We start from the raw sequence: 22,193 nt of genomic DNA on the forward strand, positions 1-22,193 counted from the left end.
AAATGAGCTATCATAATCACAGAAATTGATATTATAAAGCAATTATAAAAATTAAACAAATTCAGTGTAAGGTAAAAAGTTTTCAGTAACATACCAAACATGTCACTCATATATTCCCTGATATTCTTCACATCATCATACTCCTCCTGAACATCCTCTGATATAAATGTGTCAATTATTAATTACATAAGTTTAAATGCAACTATAATTTGAAGACAAACAAACAAAAAAAACATAAAATTTAAGAGAGTAATTTGAATCCCACACCTGCTTTCTCCTTGGAGAATTGTTGTACAATGATGACATCATCATAGTTTTCTGGGAAGTCAAAAGAGACAAATAGACAAAATAATGAAAAATTAAATGCATCCATTAAATGTGCAAAATTTTGGATTTGAAACAGTGCCTATGTATAATGATCTAAACCCTTATTAAATAAAATATAATTAAATAAAACCTGTATGTAGCGCCTCTCTAGCTTGTTTCACTATAATGAGAGGTGGCTATCCTGAGTTCTTTAACTTTCTTTTCAGTAAAATATGTGAGTTTCACTAATAAATGTATCAGTATTCAACTTGTGTGTGTGTGATTATTAACTCATTGTATGAAATACTCTTTCCCTCTAAATCACTATTTAAGCAGTACTATTTACACTTTAAACGGAAATGAAATGTCTTTCAAGTACTTTTATCTTATAAATACTTTCACATTTAACTCAAAAATTACTCATTTTCCTTAATCAACTTAAAGTATCAGTCAGTAACCACAACTGTTTTATAAAAAAGGACAGATTTAGTTAGAAAAAGTGTGTCAGAAAGTAAAAGGTATTAATAAACTCACTTTTCAGATCACAAAGGTATTTAAATTCACATTCAAACAATAGGGCCCAAGAAAATAAAATAGCCGGCAAAACTCTATTTTAAATTTGAAATTCCCTTCAAATGTTCAAATGATGCAGGCCTGAATGTAGCTCGGGTACGTTGTAGCCTTAAACGAAATGGCTGCTTCACCACACAGGCCAAACAAAAAAAATGGTACCTTACATACTCAATGTAACGTTAGATGTAAGCTCACACGGACAGGATCAAAGGCGTCAGTAACAGGAAACAGGATGAAGAGAGTTGAAGAGAAGAGAAGATGGTTGACGAGGAAAGTCACATGGTTGACGATACGGGCAAAGTCCACCACTCGGTACGCTATCCAGCTCCGTCAAGGTCTTTGATGATCGTCACTCTCACAGTTCCACGCAGGCTTAACTACTCGAGATCGCTGGCCGCTAGCTTGTTAGCAAAGTCCATGCAAAACACTAAGCACTAATTTCAGTCTTCGTGTGCGGAGTATGCCACTCACACTGACCTAATTATCTCCATTAAAGTGAATATAAGAGTCCTTGTTGAACACTTTCACTAAAACAGGTGCATTAGCTATATTAACATCAACCACGTTTTTCTTATCTGTAAACACACTCCCATCTCACGCGTCTCGCGATCCTCTTCCACACTTGTACTTTGACCTCAACCCTGATTGGCTCATTACAAAACTTTCAGAAATAAAATAAATTCACAAAACATTTCTGTAATTCTTTCTTTCTATTCTTACCGGCATCATTATAGCATCTTCACAAATATTATTAACCAAAAAATATTTAACCTTTTAAATGTAAAACATGAAAATAAAACAAAATGCATTTTTCTTATTGAGCAAAATCACAACTTCTTTGCTGGTCAATGATTCTTAACTTTTTTAACCTCAAATTCTATTTATTAAACTATGAAATTATTTATTCCAGTTTATATAACTTTTACTAATGATAATGATTTCAACAGGGTTACACCCTCCCCCTTTTAAATGTCTAAGTAAAGACCGAGTTTTCACGTGAGTAAATACGTGAACTCAAGTGGTCTAGTGGTAGAACATTTGCCTAGCGTGTCAGAGGTTCTGAGTTCGAATCTGCACTCATATAGTTTTTTTTTTTTTTTTTGTCAAATCAGATTATGTTTATCAGTGGTTGTATATCAGGCAGAGACATGTGTGTGTGTGTATTTTGTTTTGTAATTTCACTGGAACGAAAAGAGAGTCTCCACAACGGATTGAAGCGCGCGTCCGAGTGAAGACTGCGCGAGCCTAAAACAAACACAGTATCCGCGTCTGACTCGCGGGAATCCACGGCGCAAACCTGTGAGGGGCTGTGTTTTCTCGAGCCCCATATCAGCTCGAGAAAACACAAGTTTATTCGTTGATTAGTTTTGGATAGATTATAAATTTTTACTGTAAAATATCTGCCACCTCAAATAAGCTTTTATTTGCCAATTTTTTTGTCAAAAATAATCAAATAATCAATCAAATCCTTAACTTTGAAATATGTATGATAAAATGTATACTTTAGTTTGTACAAAGAAAGATTACACTTGAATTGTTGTTTATTTAAATATTTACAAGGTAGATGTAAACAAACTATTAAAAGGTAAATATAAGCCTTTTCTTTAAATAATTTTTAGTGTGTTTTATTAGTGACAAATTTGGGGAGAGGATAAATATTCCAAAACTGAAAATACAGTATGAGAATTAACTGCACAATTACATGTTTTCCTTGGCTATTATAGGCCAAATTGCAAGCACAATATGTGGAAAAATAAAAAAGAATTGAGATGCTTCTAACTGTTGCTCTTGCATTCTTGTGGCTCAGTGACTCACCTGAATGAATGGCTCATTAAGTATGCGGTCCTCAGGTGTGAACCACTACATATGCATGATCTGTGACGCCCACTCCGCATATGGCCTTTCCAAACAGAAAGTGCTTTGCAAAATTCAAATCAATGTATTGTGTTATGTGAAGGATTAGGCAGGGTGATTTTCACATAATTTTGAAGAAAAAACACTAGGCGATGACATCCATTAGACAAAAGTCTTATTGGCACATATTTAGTGTGTGTTTTGTGGTCTTATTTCAGAAACTTTAGTTTTTAGTTTTTTCAATAACCACGCATAAACATTATTCTCTCAAAAATGCAGACATGTACATTCTTGTTGCTCACATATTATGGTAGCCCTGTTTGTGCTAAATAGTGTGTAATTTTTTTTTGCCATTACTATGTTTATAAGCAACTGAAAAAAGCACAAATGTCAGGGCATGTCAGAACATCTCAAGGACCCCAAAAACACCTCAGACCCCAGAGGGTTAATGTATTCTTCCACTTGCTTCGACATCATAGGCCAAAAGAATCTACTTCGGAGCAGGTCAACAGTTCTTTCTTGTCCAAGGTGCCCCACGTCATCATGCATGGCCTGCATAACCATCTCCCGGAACTCTCTTGGCAGGATGAGTTGATTGACCACATCTCCGGATGGTCTCTTAGTGTACCGGTACAGCAATCCATCCTTCATTGACAGCTTCCCAGCTTCTGTTTTCAATCTGGACAACTCAGGACTCATGCCCCCCTCCTCTGGCCAGTGCCCACTCTTGATGGCTTGGATGGCCAGTCCAATGGATTCATCCTCTTCTTGAGCCTTTCTGAGACTCATTTTGGACATGAGCTCCAGGGACTTTAACTCCATGTGTGCTGGAAACGCATACAGGTCAGGAACACAGTGGGGAGATGCTCCAAGCTGAGCAACACAGACTGGTGTACTACGTGCAGACTCTGGGATGCAGACTCTCTGACAAATGGTTTTCACTCCAGACTGAGGTATAGTCACCCAGCCATTGTCATCCTCCTCTGACATGTTCCGGGACAACAGGTCGGCATCAATGTTCTGTCGACCTGGGCGATACTGCACATCAAACTCGTACGTTGATAGGGCTGCTAGCCAGCGATGCCCCACCGCATTGAGCTTGGCTGTGGACAGCACGTACGTCAGCGGATTGTTGTCAGTACGTACGGTGAATCTTACCCCATACAAATAGTCGTGGAATTTATCGACTACTGCCCACTTGAGAGACAAGAATTCCAGCTGATGTATGGGGTAGTTTCTCTCTGCAGAGCTGACTTTTCTGCTGGCAAAGGCAACTGGTCTCAAGCCTCCAGGGTGTTCTTGGTAAAGAACAGCACCCAGACCCTTCAAGCTTGCATCCACATGCAGGATGTATGGACGTTGTGGATTGGCAAATGCCAGGACAGGCGCATGTGTTAGACAGTGAATTATATGATGAAACGCATCTGTACAGGATTGGTCCCATCTTTCCCCGAATGGTTCTGATTCTTTCAAGTAGACTTTGTTCACATCTTGGTCATACTTCTTTCTCTTCTGAGTTGGAGCATATCCCTTTGTGAGTTCAGTCAGTGGTCTTACAATTTCAGAAAAGTTCTGGATGAATCGACGGTAATAACCGCAAAATCCTAGAAAAGATTGCAACGTCTTCAAGTTTGATGGCATGGGCCATGCAGTGACAGCCTCAATCTTGTTTGGATCTGGGGCAACTCCATCTGCAGACACAATGTGCCCCAGGTACTTGACCCTTGGCAGACAGATCTGGCACTTGTCCACTGAGAGCTTCAGCCCAACTTCACCGAGACGATCTAGGACCTTGAGCAGTCTCTCTTCGTGTTCCTCAAGAGTTTTTCCAAACACGATCACGTCGTCCAGGTACACCAGCACTTGTAAGAGGTTCATGTCACCGACCGCCTTTTCCATCAACCTTTGAAAGGTTGCTGGTGCCCCAGTAATGCCTTGAGGCATTCGTTCGAACTGAAAAAATCCTAACGGGCAAATGAATGCCGTCTTCTCTTTGTCCTCTTCGGACATGGCTATCTGGTAGTAGCCTGAACGCAAATCCAGTACAGAGAACCACTGACTTCCTGTTAAAGCATTCAGCGCATCTTCAATGCATGGTGTAGTGTACTGGTCGGGTATGGTTCGGCTATTCAATAGTCTGTAATCTATGCACATCCTAATAGCCCCAGTCTTCTTTCTAACTACAACTATTGGGGATGCATAGGGGCTCCGCGACTCTGTTATGATCCCAGCCTGCAGCAGTTCTTGTAAATGCTTTCTCACGTCTTCGATATCTGCTGGGGCTAGCCGGCGTGACCGTTGACGGAAAGGGCGGGAATCAGAAAGTCGGATTCTGTGCTCCACTCCTCTTGCTAATCCCACGTCCCACTCGTGCATTGAGAAGACATGAGACTTTTGAGCCAGTTTCTTACATAATCTGTTCTTCCACTGTTCAGAGATGGGGGAGTCTCCAAAATTGATCATGCTCTCATCAAAGTCAGAGGAAGCAGTCTCCTTAGGGGGAATCGTCGCAACTGAATCAATGTGGTACACACATCCAATCACTGTTCCCACAGGTATGGAAGTTTCTCTTGAAGACTCATTTTTGAGTAGTATTCTCAAACTGTTGACATCCAATGCCCCACTGGGCACAACCATGGGATGAAAGATCACATCAGCAGGTAAGGCAGCTGCAGGTGAGGAGTCAATCATCAGGATTTCTTGAGCAACAGGCTTCCTCAGGTCGACTTTGCACACAACCTGAGTGTCACCATCTGGGGGTAAGACCAAGGGGCCTGGACCCATCCATTGGACACGGCCCGCCTCCTCCTCTTGGACCGGGACTGCAAAACCCTTTAGAGCAGGTTGATCTTCCTCCACATGAACACGAAGACCTAGTGTTCGGGTGACATCAATGCCATTATCTTTGCATTGATTTACCAAGCGCCTAACATGGCTCGCGTTGGTGCCCACAATGACAGACGTCTTATCGTCACTCCTGGGGTTAGGACATATGAGAGCTAGGACAGTTACAGTCTGACTGGTTCTTAACACCTCAGCTGGATACTACCACATAGCCACGGTAAGGGTAGCTAGCTCCAGACTCACTTAAACCCCACAGGGAAAGACCAGCTACTGGCTGAATGGGGATATCAGACAAGTACTTCTGGTACCAGGGTTCAAAAATGATTGTCACCTGAGAGCCGCTATCTAATAGAGCAGTGCAGGGTTGTCCATTAACCTTCAGCGGCACCAGGCTAGGCGGCCCAACTAACCCATCAGGAACATGCACACTCTCAGGCAAGTCAGCTGTACTTTCCTTAACGGAACAGTTAACTGCATTGGTGGTGGCATCACTTGACGGCTGGTTGTTCTTGGACAGCTTCAGAGCTTGGATAAGTCTCTTGATAACTTTAGCCTGGTTTTCTGGGCTTTGACACTTCCTGGCAAAATGCCCACTCTCACCACATCGATAGCAGAAGTGTTCCTCCGATACTTTGAATGATCGTTGTGGGGAGCTGGCTACTGGTTTGGAGGTATTCACAGCTGAAACGGCAGCTTGAGGTTCAGCTACTTTATTTGTGACTTTCTGTTGCAAGCGCTTCATTTGTTTTTTCAAAGCTGCTATCTCACTGTCTGAACTGCACTCACTGTACCCTACATTTGGGGGAATTTTCTCACTACTAACTGACGTGTCTTGTGCTGGCTTAGACACGACAGCAGCAACCAAGGCCTTTAGTTCTTTGATCTCAGACTTCAAGTTCTGAATTTCAGTCTGTTTCACATCAGCATTCTGCCTTACATTTCCACCTTGCAGGACAGGAGTTATCTTCTTTCGTGAGGCCTCATATTCCTCTTCTGTGCGTATCTCCTTCAACAGCTGGAGAAAGGTGGGGGGCTTTGCTCTTCTCTCTCTCAGACGAAGGTTAAGTAACATCAGATCAGAGGTTATCGCACCACGCAATAACTGGTCAAGTCTTGCTTTATCTGCACATCCAAGGGGGAGACCATCTCTCTGCACCACCCTATTCAACGACTGTTCTAGACGTCTGAGGAAGTCAGACAGCTTCTCACCTGGTTGTTGCTGCAGTAAACGAAATGCAAAATACAAGTCTTCTCCTGACTCTGCTGTCCCAAAAGCATGCTCCAGTGCCTCTAAGCAATCTTCGGGGCTCACATCAGGATCACTGGCTCGTGCTGCTTTTACAATGTCAAGCGCCGGGCCTCTGAGACTTTCCATCAGTCTCCGCCTCTTCTCTTTGTAAGAGCAATCACACTCTTCCACCATGAGGCGTGCTTGACCCAACCAGTGGTCGAACTGCTCTTCTCCAGCGGGGGTGGGTAACAAACCGGAGAAAGTTCGTAGGCGGCGATAGCTTCCATGCTCTCCTGAGGACTTGGACGTCTTGTCCAGTAAATCACTCACAGCTCGCAGAATGGCCTCTGTTGACTTGGCAGCAGCCTCATCTTCAGGGAACAATGTGCGAAGGTCTTCAACATGTTTACCTGGAGCTTGTTGCATTCCGGACATATCAACTTGTGTACTGGCTCGTGTAGTTGCATCTGCTATGATAACAGGCCACGGCCCTCCACCATCAATAGGGAGCACTTCAAAGGGAACAATTTCGCCTTTTACTACTTCCTTACATTCACACAAGACCAAGTATCGGTTTAGTTGGCTGTTGAAAGTTCGGCCTCTGACTCGCACACGTCCCAAACACTTCACTGTTTGCATTGTCTCTTCTATTGCACTTGTGTCTACATCTTCTCGAATGAGCACCATTACTGCATGAGCCTCGTCTAATGCCTCGCCACGGCACCATCCCTTTAAGTCTGATACTAGCTCTTTCATCCGTTCCATATTAGCTTATCAGTTAGCACTATTTAAAGTTTCAGAATGCTAATCTTCAATGTAAAATGTACAAAAACAAGAAACCCACACTAATGATCCCAGCGGTGCCTCCAATTTATGTAGCGCCTCTCTAGCTTGTTTCACTATAATGAGAGGTGGCTATCCTGAGTTCTTTAACTTTCTTTTCAGTAAAATATGTGAGTTTCACTAATAAATGTATCAGTATTCAACTTGTGTGTGTGTGATTATTAACTCATTGTATGAAATACTCTTTCCCTCTAAATCACTATTTAAGCAGTACTATTTACACTTTAAACGGAAATGAAATGTCTTTCAAGTACTTTTATCTTATAAATACTTTCACATTTAACTCAAAAATTACTCATTTTCCTTAATCAACTTAAAGTATCAGTCAGTAACCACAACTGTTTTATAAAAAAGGACAGATTTAGTTAGAAAAAGTGTGTCAGAAAGTAAAAGGTATTAATAAACTCACTTTTCAGATCACAAAGGTATTTAAATTCACATTCAAACAATAGGGCCCAAGAAAATAAAATAGCCGGCAAAACTCTATTTTAAATTTGAAATTCCCTTCAAATGTTCAAATGATGCAGGCCTGAATGTAGCTCGGGTACGTTGTAGCCTTAAACGAAATGGCTGCTTCACCACACAGGCCAAACAAAAAAAATGGTACCTTACATACTCAATGTAACGTTAGATGTAAGCTCACACGGACAGGATCAAAGGCGTCAGTAACAGGAAACAGGATGAAGAGAGTTGAAGAGAAGAGAAGATGGTTGACGAGGAAAGTCACATGGTTGACGATACGGGCAAAGTCCACCACTCGGTACGCTATCCGGCTCCGTCAAGGTCTTTGATGATCGTCACTCTCACAGTTCCACGCAGGCTTAACTACTCGAGATCGCTGGCCGCTAGCTTGTTAGCAAAGTCCATGCAAAACACTAAGCACTAATTTCAGTCTTCGTGTGCGGAGTATGCCACTCACACTGACCTAATTATCTCCATTAAAGTGAATATAAGAGTCCTTGTTGAACACTTTCACTAAAACGGGTGCATTAGCTATATTAACATTAACCACGTTTTTCTTATCTGTAAACACACTCCCATCTCATGCGTCTCGCGATCCTCTTCCACACTTGTACTTTGACCTCAACCCTGATTGGCTCATTACAAAACTTTCAGAAATAAAATAAATTCACAAAACATTTCTGTAATTCTTTCTTTCTATTCTTACCGGCATCATTATAGCATCTTCACAAATATTATTAACCAAAAAATATTTAACCTTTTAAATGTAAAACATGAAAATAAAACAATATGCATTTTTCTTATTGAGCAAAATCACAACTTCTTTGCTGGTCAATGATTCTTAACTTTTTTAACCTCAAATTCTATTTATTAAACTATGAAATTATTTATTCCAGTTTATATAACTTTTACTAATGATAATGATTTCAACAGGGTTACATGTAGAAATGATAATAAGAAATAAACCTGTATCACGAGATCTCAGTCCAACAGTGATTATATCATCATAATTCTCAGGTGTGATTTGCTGCTCTTCTAAATGAGTTAACAGCAAGGAGGAAATAAACAAAAACTGCTTTAACTATTCAGAGGTCCAATAGTTCATTTAATTTAGTGAAATGAGTTAAAGTCACTGACCTTTATTTGACCCTTCAGTGGTGGTGATGTCATTATAGTAGTCAGGTGCGGCTCCTCCTGCAGAATTTGCTTTAAAAAGAGTAGATGAAAAAAAAAAAATCCTTATCTGAATTATTATGGGCTGAAGAGTTTACATAATTTAAACTCCGTAACCTGCTGAGTGAATGTTTTTAATTAATTTAACATCCATTAATTTCTGTATGTGATAAGATTTGAGTTATTGATTTATACTTGTCCTCTAACCTGAAAGAAGCTCATCAGCATCTTCATACCCAGAATGCTGTTCTTCTGAAAGGACACTTCCTATTATGGAGAAGTAGATTCATCAGACACACGTTCACAATCGTAAATCAGCCAAAATCCCCACTTCCTTTGAATCACAACAAACACTGTATATCTTAAAGATAACACACAAAAGTCCCACAAATGGATATGTGATTTATTCTACTCTCCCCTATTAATAAAGTGATTATGATCTCCTCAAATCAGACTCTATGACATTTACTCACCCCTCTGAGTGAAGAAACTCTGTCTATTAGTGGGTCTGTGATGGATCTCCTCATAAACGGCCTCAGTCTTCGTCTTGTGTCTCCTCTTACAGAGAGCTGTGAGACAGACAAACCTGCTGTCAATTCACAACCTGATCACACACTGAATAACACACAATATGACAGTCTCTGGATCTCTCCTACCTCTCCTCATCATTCTGTTCTGCTGAATCAGTATAAGCAGTGGCACTAAGAGCAGTAAGAGCAAAACTCCCAGTACAACCACAAGCACAGAGAGAGACACTGGAGGAGTTTGTGGAGGAGTGACTGATGTTGAGCACACTGTCTGAGAAACTGGAGGAGAAGCTGATGTTGTTGTGGCAGGAGTAGTGGACACTGACAAATCTGACAAAACAGTCACAAACAGTATTATTAGCACTAAAATTATGTTTTAAAAAAAAAGAAAGACAAACATTGGTCAGTGTTTTGCTCTGACCTGCACAGGTGAGTCCAGCGTGCTCTTTGTGGGAGCAGTCAGTGTGATTCTTCAGGGAGAGAGGACAGTCCCACAGGTGAATCTCATTCCCTCTGCACTCGACTCTGTTCATCCACACAACACCTTCACCAGCACCAAAGACTGAATTCCCATCAGCCCTCAGTGCTGCTCCACAACCCAGCTGCCTGCAGACCACATGAGCATCGCTGATGTCCCACAGATCAGCACAGACTGAACCCCACACAGCGTTATGATACACCTCCAGCCTCCCAGAGCACCGGCCCAAACCTCCACTCAGTCTGAGAGGAACATGATCTAAATCACACACACCAACCATCAATGACCAGCTTCAGCACAACATTTACAACAAAACACACACTGATGATTAGATGTATGAAATTGATCCATCCATCCTTCAAAGTGCGCATCATCCGTAGGGTCACAGAGATACTGGAGCCTATCCAAGCATCTCAGACCGCAGATGGGGAACACCCTGGACAGATGGCCAATCCATCACAGGGCTTCATATACTCGCTCACACTTGAGGGCAATTTATTGTGTCCAATTCAAATGCTGCATGTCTTTGGATTGTGGGGGAAACCCACTCAGACATGGGGAGAACATGATAACATAAAAAATAAAATAAAACAGGCTAACATTTTTTTTGTTGTTGTTGTTGCAAATTTGTCAAAAAAAACTTACTTGAACACTGTCTCTGTTGAGGAGATGGTGAGGTTGAACATATCAGACGACTCCGAGGAGACTCAGAACTTTCCTCCACTAAGAATAAAACATGAGAAAATGAATAAAACTGAAGTGAAAATTAGGATATAAAAGCAATAATATCTATGTTAAACGTATTAAGAATTCCACTTCAGCTCAGTTTAGTTTTTCAGAAACATGAGTTTACTCTCCACATTAGATATAAATATTGTATTTAAAGAAACATGACTACTGAGACCATCTTAGGTCATTTAAATATCATCTCACTTGAGCAGGTGATCTTGACCACTTCATCTTTATTACAGTAATTCTCTCCCCAGGGTGAAGACGGACACTGCCATAGTGTGGAGTCATGTGGTCGACATGATACTATATCCAGCCAGTTAGGAGCTGATTCCAGTCTTGGTGTAGAAGAGGATTCAACACCAGATCTTCCACAGTTCAGCTCTTGACAGATCAGACTCGCTGTGTCTCTGTCCATCTGGTTCCAGCACACATTACCCCAGGATCCATTGTAGAAAACCTCCACATTCCCTTCACAGCCCTCAGTTAACCTGATCTCTTTAAACTCTATACATGCAAAAGGCTGAGAATCAACTTTAACTTTCATCCAACCCCAATACATTTCTACCACTGAATGGTACATATATATGACTGAAATATCTGGAAAAAACTTTTTTTGATTTTAAATGTTACTGAATAACACATTTTCACACTAGTGTACCGTTTACCTGAGCATACGACTCCTACATCCTCCTTGTGTTGACAGTCATGTTTCCCCCAGCCTGGAGAAGAGCAGTTCCACAGGGACGTCTCATTCCCCTCACACTCCACCTCATCCAGCCATATGGGTCCAGAACCAGGACCAAACCAGGCTGGTACCTGCTGGTTACTGAGGGCCACTCCACACTGCAGCTGTCTGCACACCACATGGGCATCTTTAATATCCCAGGAGTCATCACACACTGTCCCCCATGAGCCGCTGTGAAAAACCTCCAGCCTCCCTGCACAGTCTCCCCCAGAACCTAAAAGCCTGATGGACCCGCGACCTGATATTCAGAGAGAGAAAAACACATTATTGATCACTAACAACTGAAGAATCTGCCCAGATGATGTTGTTCTCACCAAGGCAGGTGATTGACAGCTGTTGTGTGGAGCTGCAGTTGAGAGTTTGTGGAGAGCTGCAGTTCCCCAGATGAGCTTCACTCCCAGAGCACTGGAAGCCCGTCACACACTCATGACTGTGTTCAGGACTGGATGAAGAGGAGCCGGAGAAGTTCAGCACAGAGCCACAGCCCAGCTGTCTGCAGACCACAGAGGATTCAGTGAGACTCCAGGAGTCCAGCAGAACTCTCCTCCAGACCTGATGGATGGAAACTTCCAGCTCCCCCTCACACTGTCTCTCTCCAGACAACCTCACCAGACCATCATGTACAGCCAGAGAGGAACCTGAGGAGAAGATCTGACGTTTTACTAAAATATTGCAAGAGCAGAGATGAAATTTGCATAATATATAACGTCGGTCCTGGAGAGCCACAGTCCTGCAGAGTTGTGCTTCAACCCTAATTAAACACACCTGAACAAGCTAATCAAGGTCTGAAGGTTTACTAGGAAGCTACAGGCAGGTGAATTTTAACAGGGTTGGAGTTGAACTCTGCAGGACTGAAGCTCTCCAGGACTGGAGTTCGCCACTTCTGATATAGTACAGTATATGCTTTATTTCAATTTTACATTTTACATAATAAACTAATTTAGAACTAACTTAAATGACACAAGCATTAATATTCAACCTGAAATGTGCATGTACAAGGAACAAATATTGTGTACTGTATAATACTTATTTGAGTAGCACAATATCAGTGAATCTCACAGTAATATAAACTCACTAGAGCAAATGACTCCAACATCTCGTCCATGAGAACATTCAGCTCGACTCCATGAAGAGATGGAACATTCTGAGAGTTTTGTTTCATTTCCGTCACAATCAAACACATCAGCCCAGATTTCACCACTTCCCTCTCCAAACCAGTCTGATCCCACAACAGACACAGCAATCCCACAATTCAGCTGTCTACAGAGGACACTGGCAGCTCTCATATCCCAGCATGCATCACACACTGAGCCCCATTCATTGAGGAACCCAAGCTCCACTCTTTCCGAACAAAAGTCTGAGCTGTTAACCAGTCTGATATCAGTGTAACCTGGATAAAAAACAGAGAGGTTAGGAACTGTATAATGCAGCTGACAAAGAAGAAGTTAGATTTTATTCAAAATAAATAAAGCAATACTAAATTTTGATAATTTACCTGAACAGATCAGTCCCACAATGTTGTCACTGGTGCAGCCTTGTTTGTGTAATGATGATATTGAGCAAAATGAGATCTGAGATTCATTTCCTCTGCACTGAATCTCTTGTGTCCACATCTGAGCGTCTCCTTTCCCAAAAGCATCTTCTCCCAGCACCTGTACAGGAGCCCCACAGTCCAGCTCTCTACACACAACCTCTGCATCCTGCTGATCAAAGGCAGCGTCACACACTGAAACCCACGACTGATCGTGAAGTATCTCTAACCTCCCAGAGCACAGGTGAGATCCATTAATGAGTTTGGAAGGTTTATGGCCTGTTTGTATGTACATGAACCACAGTAGACAAAAATAAATGCTTGATAATACCATAGCAATCCAAACATTTATTACACAGTATTTCAAATGAAAAAAATAATAATTCTGAGTCACCATATATCCATGGACAATGATTTACCCGAACAGATGACACCGGCATCATAATTGTGAGTACATGCATGTACGCTCCATCCTGATGTCCCACAGTTCTTCAGTGTTGACTCTGATCCAGTACATAACACAACAGTCATCCAGATTGGTCCTGATCCTTGTCCAAAATGAGCATCACCCAGAGCATCTACAGGTTCTCCACAGTCCAGCTCTCTACACACCACTGCAGCATCAGCTAAATCCCAGAAATCACCACACACTGTTCCCCACTGACCTCTATGATGAACCTCCACTCTACCAGCACAGCGACTGTGACCACCAACCAACCTCACATTCTTTTTACCTAAGTGACAAGAGAGAGACTATGAGTAAATAATAAGATAACTAAAAATTATTATTATTATATTATTTTAACTCCTACTAGCACACAGCAGCCCCTGGTCATCATCATGAGAACAGTTGTGTTTGAGTGTGGATGACGTTGGACAGAGGTGAATCTGAGACTCATTTCCTCTGCACTGAATCTCTTGTGTCCACATCTGAGCGTCTCCTTTGCCAAAAGCATCTTCTCCCAGCACCTGTACAGGAGCCCCACAGTCCAGCTCTCTACACACAACCTCTGCATCCTGCTGGTCAAAGGCAGCGTCACACACTGAAACCCATGACTGATCATCAAGTACTTCAATTCTCCCAGAGCAACTGGAGTTTCCGATAAGCCTGAGGCCTGAAGTAGCAAGAGATAAGAAACATTTAACATTAAGTATTGCACTGTTTTTATCATTTTTGTTTGTTATCAAACTGTGTTATTCTTGTCATTATTGGTCTACTAAGAAGCAACACTTAGGCCTATTCATGTGAAAAGGAGTCAAAGTAAATTAATTAAATTCATCACTTTCGTTTCAATCCAAACTTCTATAACTTTCTTTCTTTCATGGAATACAAAAAGGGAATTTTTAAAGAATATCCTGGCACTCTTCTCAATATAATAAAAACAAGTAAAATAAGTAAAAAGTATTGTTTGTGCTCCACAGAACAAAGTGGCAAGTAAATGATAACTGAATTTAGATTTTTGGGTGAACATTCTCTTTGATGCAGTTGGATGATCCCTGATGTAAAAACAGTGCAGGGTTTTGAGCAGTTTACCTGAGCAGATTACTCCTGCATCTTTAGTATGATCACAGTCATAAAACCCCCAATTTACTGATCCACAGTTCTTCAGTGTAGATTCTGATCCAGTACATAACTTTCGATTCGTCCAGACTGGTCCTGATCCTGGTCCAAAATGAGCATCACCAAGAGCATCTACAGGTTCTCCACAGTCCAGCTCTCTACACACCACTGCAGCATCAGCCAAATCCCAGCCAACATCACACACTGTTCCCCACTGACCTCTATGAAGAACCTCCACTCTACCAGCACAGCGACTGCTACCATTTACCAGTCTCACATTTCTTATGCCTATGAATGTAAGAGAAAAGGCTATTGTAAATTTAAATTGTTGTAATAAAATGAAATGAAATCTGCTTTGTTGTACTTTGAACTGTTACCAGTACACAGCAAACCAATGTTGTGCTCATGTGAACAGTTGTTTTCATCTAACGGTGATGTTGGACAGAGGTGAATCTGAGACTCATTTCCTCTGCACTGAATCTCTTGTGTCCACATCTGAGCGTCTCCTTTGCCAAAAGCATCTTCTCCCAGCACCTGTACAGGAGCCCCACAGTCCAGCTCTCTACACACAACCTCTGCATCCTGCTGGTCAAAGGCAGCGTCACACACTGAAACCCACGACTGATCATCAAGTATCTCTAACCTCCCAGAGCAGCGAGAACCTCCAACCAGCCGGACTTCTGAAAGAACAACAGGAAAGAACAACAACTTAGGAAACTTAAATTCTAAAACATTTATCAATCCAATCACATAAGAAATTATATTTTCTTTAATCTTATGAAATAAAATAATTTTTTATGAAAACACTATACATTTCAGCAAAACTTCCACCCTAGTCCAAAATGGCCTTCACTGAAAGTAAGCTAAGAATGGCTCATGTCAAAAACAGCATATTGGTATGGTTACTGTATGCCTTAAATATGAATACATACAGTCATTAACAGAACAACTCATAGTTTCATGTCAACAACGTTTATTTTTTGTTTAGGCCCACACAGTTACAGTGAGGAAATAAGGAGGATTTAGGATAGACAGATAGTAAAATGTAGGGGAAATCAACCAGTTATTGTGCGCACCTTCTGCCCTAAATCCTTTCAGGCAATGGCATTAATATGCAGAGTTAGAAATGAGCCACTGAAGTTTATTTTTAACAAGATCGCTGATTAATACAATCTCGCCATAACAGGTTATGAGGTCACAGAGATGGTGGAAAATGGTTACGTAAAAAAAAGAAAGAAAATGACTACCTTTGGTGAAATTGTTTTGTGTTATAAAAGACTAAACTAGGATTTTTAGCTTACCTGAACAAACGACTTGAGCGCTCTTATTAAGACACATATCAGGAACACTTGATTGTATGAATCCACATTTCTTAAGTGAGGACTCAGATCCAGTACACATCGCATTTTTTATCGAGATTGGTCCTGATCCTGGTTCACGATGAGCAACATACAGAGCATCTACAGGTTCTCCACAGTCCAGCTCTCTACACACCACTGCAGCATCAGCCAAATCCCAACCATCACCACACACTGTTCCCCACTGACCTCTATGAAGAACCTCCACTGTACCAGCACAGCGACTGCTGCCATTTACCAGTCTCACATTTATTATGTCTAGGGATGATAGAGAGAGTGAGAGAAAAAGTGGGTGGAAATACAGTATGTTACAATAAATTTTAATAAAACTGCTCTGTTGCATTTTGAACTCTTACCAGTACACAGCAAACCAATGTTGTGCTCATGTGAACAGTTGCTTTTGACTGGCGGTGATGTTGGACAGAGGTGAATCTGAGACTCATTTCCTCTGCACTGAATCTCTTGTGTCCACATCTGAGCGTCTCCTTTGCCAAAAGCATCTTCTCCCAGCACCTGTACAGGAGCCCCACAGTCCAGCTCTCTACACACAACCTCTGCATCCTGCTGGTCAAAGGCAGCGTCACACACTGAAACCCACGACTGATCATCAAGCATCTCTAACCTCCCAGAGCAGCGAGAACCTCCAACCAGCCGGACTTCTAAGACAAACAAAAATCATGGCTTATAAAAAAAAAAATATAAATTAATTATTCTTATTCATTTAAAAACATAGAAACAACATTTTTTATAAAAATATGGATTTTTTAAAAAATATGGATTTTTTAAAAAATATATCTTTCTAAAGTCAAAATTGTAATAATTAAAATCAATTTATTTTTATTTATTTTCTAAAAGCCTAAATATCGAAGCACAGATATTAATTAGAATATGTATTAGAATACTTTACCTGAGCAGATGACTGCAGCGTCTTTACTGTGATCACAGTTGCTTTTACTCCATCCTCTTGACCCACAGTTCTTCAGTGTAGACTCTGATCCAGTACACATGACAAAACTCATCCAGATTGGTCCTGATCCTGGTCCAAAATGAGCATCACCCAGAGCATCTACAGGTTCTCCACAGTCCAGCTCTCTACACACCACTGCAGCATCAGCCAAATCCCAGAAAATATCACACACTGTTCCCCACTGACCTCTATGAAGAACCTCCACTCTACCAGCACAGCGACTGGGACCACCAACCAACCGCACATTCACACTATCTATTGGTGCAACAGATGAATAACAAACCAAGAGAAAGAGGGAATAAACAAGATTAGAAAAAAGATCAGAAAAAAACAAAATAAGCTCTAATAAATATTACTAAATGCACAAAATATAGATCATATATGGCAGACATAATATTATTTTCCTCCTTGACTCAAAGTATAAATCTACCAGCGGTGATGAGATTGATCAGAAATATCAGCATCAAATATCTCCCCATCATCTCCTTCAGCTCTATTTCATCAGCTCAGAACGCAACAAAGTTTCTCCTCTGCTCCCTCAAACACACTGAAGAAACTGGCTCCTGTCAGTCCCCTAAAGAGAGAGAGACTCTCACAGCTGCCAATGACACTCACTGTTACCTTATTAGACACAACAGAGGAAATCATCAAACAAAATCACTGACAAATCAGAGGAGGCATTTTTGATTTTCACCATATATATCGAAAGAAAGTCTGTGCTGAAAAGAACTCCTCCTCCATATTGAGACACTTCAGAATGGATGCACACACACGCACACAAACACACACGCACACACACACACACACACACACACACACACACACACACACACACACACACTTAAAAAAAAAATTCAGAGAGGAAGCACCCAGGATATTTACAGCATCAGACCCAAACACCTGCTGATACAGATACTGATAACTGCTCAGACTTTGAAGGAATGAAGAAAACATAATTCAAACTTTAAAACATGAAGTTTCTATGCAAACATACTTAATGCAGCAATATTAACTTCTTGAGGAACATTCCTTAAAATTGAAATAAACACAAGAAATAACATCATGTGAACTCTTTCAACAGCATGGCAAGAAGACAAGTACATAATCTCATTTCATTTCCTCAGTATGTGTTGACTGCATTCATGAATTTAAAACATTCATTATGTAGAAAGCATCATTTTGTGCCAAATTTAAGCTAAATTTGTAAACAATTTTATCCATTCCCATTATTATTATTATTCATTTTATAAATCCTCAATTTAATATAATGTTTATTGTAAGAAAATAAGTTTTTAAACTGTTAAAACATGTTCACTATAGCATATCATTCACTACAGAAAGTATACAGCAAATTAGCAGCCAAGGGCATGTGCATTAAATGTAGCACACACAAGATGGCAGCAAAACATTACTTATTTTAAAGACCTGCGGACAAGGAGCATTTTATACTGCAATGTGTTAGTCTTATTTTATCTCTAGACGGTTATTAAGAGTGAACATGAATGGCAGACGATAACTGATTACACTGAACAAATATTTTTTTTAAATATTTGAAACAAATATTTCATCAAAATAAAATCAAACACAATTTAAATACATATTTCACATTCACATTTTTAATACACGTGATCTAAAAAGAAATGTTAAAATTAGCCTTTTTCTGCGTATATGGTGGTCTTTAACATTTGTGAACCTTAACAATTCCTCTGGACATGGCATTTTCTGATGATATGCATGGTAGTGCCCACAAACACTGGGTGACTTTCAAAGTATTCTCAGACCTCCTGTTTTGTGTTGATGTTGGCCTTAATTTTCGAAAGGGCATTTTCAGTTTCATTTTCATCTTCATTGTCTTATATGTCTATAGTGTAATATTAATTATTTATTATGGCTTTATCTTTCTAAAATACGGTTAAAAATGGATACAATGCATTCCTGTTTCTGTCTAGGTCATCCTTGATCCGAAATTAATAAGAAAGGGTTATTTCAGGTCTTGGTTTGTTCCTGATGTGGTGGCTGCATTTCCGGTCAATTTGTTATGAAACTTTAAACGGAACTTCCAAATGATCACATATGGAATTTAAGATATTATTTATGTACAGTAGCACTTTACATTGTTTCAAAGTTTGACTTGACAAATGCATACAAATAAAGGCTCCAATGAAAAGGCTGTCATATTAAATGTTACACCAAGAAGGACTTGCTGTTCTCTAGTTTTTCAGAAAACCATCTATGGTCTGATCATCTAATTGAATAGTTCACCCAAAAAGGAAACCTGTCATAATTTACTCACCCTCATGTTGTTCCAAACCTGTATGAGTATCTTTTTTCTGTTGAACAGAAAAGAAGATATTTTAAAGAATGTTGGTAACCAGACAGTTGGCAGCACCTATTGACTTCCATAGTATTTTTTGGAAGTCAACTGTCTGGTTACCAACATTCTACAAAATATCATTGTATTTGTGTTCTAAAATATAAAAAATTATTTAGCAACTCAAGAACCCCAAACAGCCTTAAATAGTATTTAATAATACGATTAAAAAATAAGATGAAAGGATTTTTTATTTCATTTTTGTAGAATTCTCTCCTCTGTCATAACACGATAAACCAGCAAGCAACAGGACATTTTGGTTGTATTTTGTACACCCTTACTGTTCTATGGATACTTTATGTTTCATTATCTATCATTTTAGGTGTCTGATGTAGGCTACAGCTTGAAGAAGTCAAGAAGTTATTCAGGGTTGTCTTAGTTTTCCTGATGATGGTCCTCCTTTGGCACTGGAACACTTGCGTTCAGTACTTCATATCTGTAATGGAAGAGTTTCCCCAAGACGGCTGGGTTGTAAAAGAGAAAATTGAGGTATGTCTCATTTTTTATTGCTTATACAGGCATTTGTTTGACATGTTGTGTTCAACATGTCTTCCTTTTTTTTCTGTTACATTTTGCAGAATACCTTGATCGTGGAAAAATACTCCTATGCTTCCTTCAGAGCTTTCTCTCAAATGGTCTGGAGATCATTTAACTCACCAACACGTATGCCGCACAACATTCTTTCCACATTAATTATTTTTTGAGAAATAATAATCAATCTGATAATCAGTCTTTGGTGCAGAATCACTTTTACGATCAGGATAAAAAAAAAAAAAAAAAAAAAAAAAAAACTGTGATACAAAGTGTCACTTTGCTGTTACTTTTAAGTGATCAGACATATAAGTTCCATATGCCAGATGAAAACAAAAAAGGCAAAGCATTGTGGCATAAGGTTTTGCATGAGCAAACACCACTGAAGAACTGTGAAAAAAAAAAAAAAAAGGTAGTTTACATTGAACTAAAGTGATTCTCTTTTATTTTTTTGTTTTTTTTTAGGTGTGGATGAACGGTGGATAGCTATTGTAAGTATGGTGATTGGATATGTAATGTGTTTTCCATTTATTTCTTGGGTGATCACAGAATTTGGGAGCACGTCTGCGACTGGCAATGCATACAAGGTAAAGGTGAATTTTAAGAGTTAAAATTAAAGCTGTTTGTTTATTGTTTGTATTTGTGAAGTTTGTTTATTCAACAAATAAATACAAGGCAGCTCTGATGATATTATGCCATGTATGCCAGCTACAATCCTCCACAATGTTCCAAAAGCTGCCCAGAGTGTTGCGCCAACGTATCTGTCACGTGTTGATGTGTTGAGTTCTGTTCTGTGGTCTTGTTTTCCCCTGTCTTTGTGATTTTGGATTAATCCTGTTAGTTTTTCCCTGTCTGTTTAATTAGAAATTCCCATCACCTGTGTCTTGTTAATTATCCCGTTAGCCCCAGTACATTTAAACCCTGTGTTCTCTTACGAGAGGTTCTCTCGTACTGCGTAAGTCTTACGCTAGGGGAAAATCTCTTTTCCGCCAGATACTGAAGCCAAAAAATTATCCTTAATTTTGAAATAATGTAAAACGTGTTGCGGCAGCATGCAGACACAGGCGAGACGGCTCGCGCGCCTATTGGCTGCCCTGCGGCAACAGCAGCAGGCTATCGATAAGGCCCTATTGTGACGTCAGCTCCAATGGGGGCGCTTCGCGCCCAATATGTCACGTCCCGCCGAGACGGGCGTGGCCTAGGGCTATAAATATAGCTTCGAGAGGCTAGCTCACTGATTTTTCATCTCTTCAGCAGAGCTCACGCATCGCTGGATCCTGAGAGAAGAAGCCGCGCCGTTTGAGAAAGCCTTTCAGTGGGACGAGCCACTGCACCTGAAGCCGCTGGCCACGCCGCCTTCAGTCACCGTTCCTGCTGCGCTATCCGGCATTATATCCTTTCTCTGCTACTGTGTTTGGTGTGTGTGTGTGTTCGCCGCCGCGACACACACTCTCATTGCACTAAAAGAGCTTTTCCTGGTGAGGCTCCCCTCAGCGAGCTAATGCCTATGGTGACTCTGAGGACTCGCCTGGCATCCTTCTCCGAGACTGCACCTCCGCCCGCCGCGGTACCGCGCCGTAAAAAGCACCGTGCTCAATGGGTCCCGGAACCTCCCCCAACCCGCAAAGCTCGCCGGTTCGCCCGCCTGCTTCACCTGCTTCGCTAGAGTTTCTTCCTGATGGACAGTGGCCGCCGTCTGCCGCCGCTTCCGTCGTGGATATCGACCAAGAAGCCGCGTCTGTGGGGGATGATACCTGCTCTCCCTCTGTTCGAGCCGCGCAAACTGCGCCGTTCACAGGGGATGTCAGGAGCTGACGGTCACGGGGTTAGTTTTTTATTTTTTTACGTTACAAGAAAGCTACCCCCGCCCATTCACGCGTCACTCACCGGCGAAAGGAAAAGAGAGTGTTTTAGTCCCGTCGAGGCCGGACTAACCTCCATTTCTCACACGTTTCTCAGTTCCCTCTTAAGTTCAGGCGACTGGAAATATCAATATTGCAGCAAACGAGCCTGTTATAATACACGCACGCCTGCAAACAAACGCCGAAGCAAAACATGATGACGCTCTCTCTCGTCGCGTGCGTCGCTGGCGAAAGGAGAAAATAG

At 40.8% G+C, this 22,193-nt stretch overlaps 2 protein-coding genes across 2 annotated transcripts; both read right to left on the reverse strand.

Annotated features, from left to right (window-relative positions):
• Positions 1-7,972: 7,972 nt before the first annotated feature.
• LOC311289120 (scavenger receptor cysteine-rich type 1 protein M130-like) lies at positions 7,973-21,477 on the reverse strand (the record flags this gene model as incomplete). The annotated part of the gene is made up of 19 exons (XM_084406877.1): positions 7,973-7,989; positions 9,080-9,148; positions 9,251-9,319; positions 9,494-9,553; positions 9,760-9,855; positions 9,943-10,143; positions 10,235-10,549; positions 10,937-11,014; positions 11,225-11,527; positions 11,689-12,006; positions 12,083-12,406; positions 12,844-13,158; positions 13,264-13,578; positions 14,834-15,148; positions 15,238-15,540; positions 16,300-16,476; positions 16,575-16,877; positions 17,126-17,406; positions 21,422-21,477. 19 exons carry the CDS (start codon positions 21,475-21,477, stop codon positions 7,973-7,975), a joined length of 3,915 nt encoding a protein of 1,304 aa, XP_084263003.1.
• On the reverse strand, positions 13,690-14,506 carry LOC311289035 (scavenger receptor cysteine-rich domain-containing group B protein-like; the record flags this gene model as incomplete). Its single annotated transcript, XM_084406787.1, has 3 exons — positions 13,690-14,033; positions 14,112-14,407; positions 14,490-14,506. The coding sequence occupies 3 exons, from the start codon at positions 14,504-14,506 to the stop codon at positions 13,690-13,692; spliced, it is 657 nt and encodes a 218-aa protein (XP_084262913.1).
• Positions 21,478-22,193: the final 716 nt, after the last annotated feature.

Source organism: Rutilus rutilus (genome assembly GCF_951802725.1).
Source record: "Rutilus rutilus genome assembly, chromosome: 4".
Taxonomy (NCBI): domain Eukaryota; kingdom Metazoa; phylum Chordata; class Actinopteri; order Cypriniformes; family Leuciscidae; genus Rutilus; species Rutilus rutilus.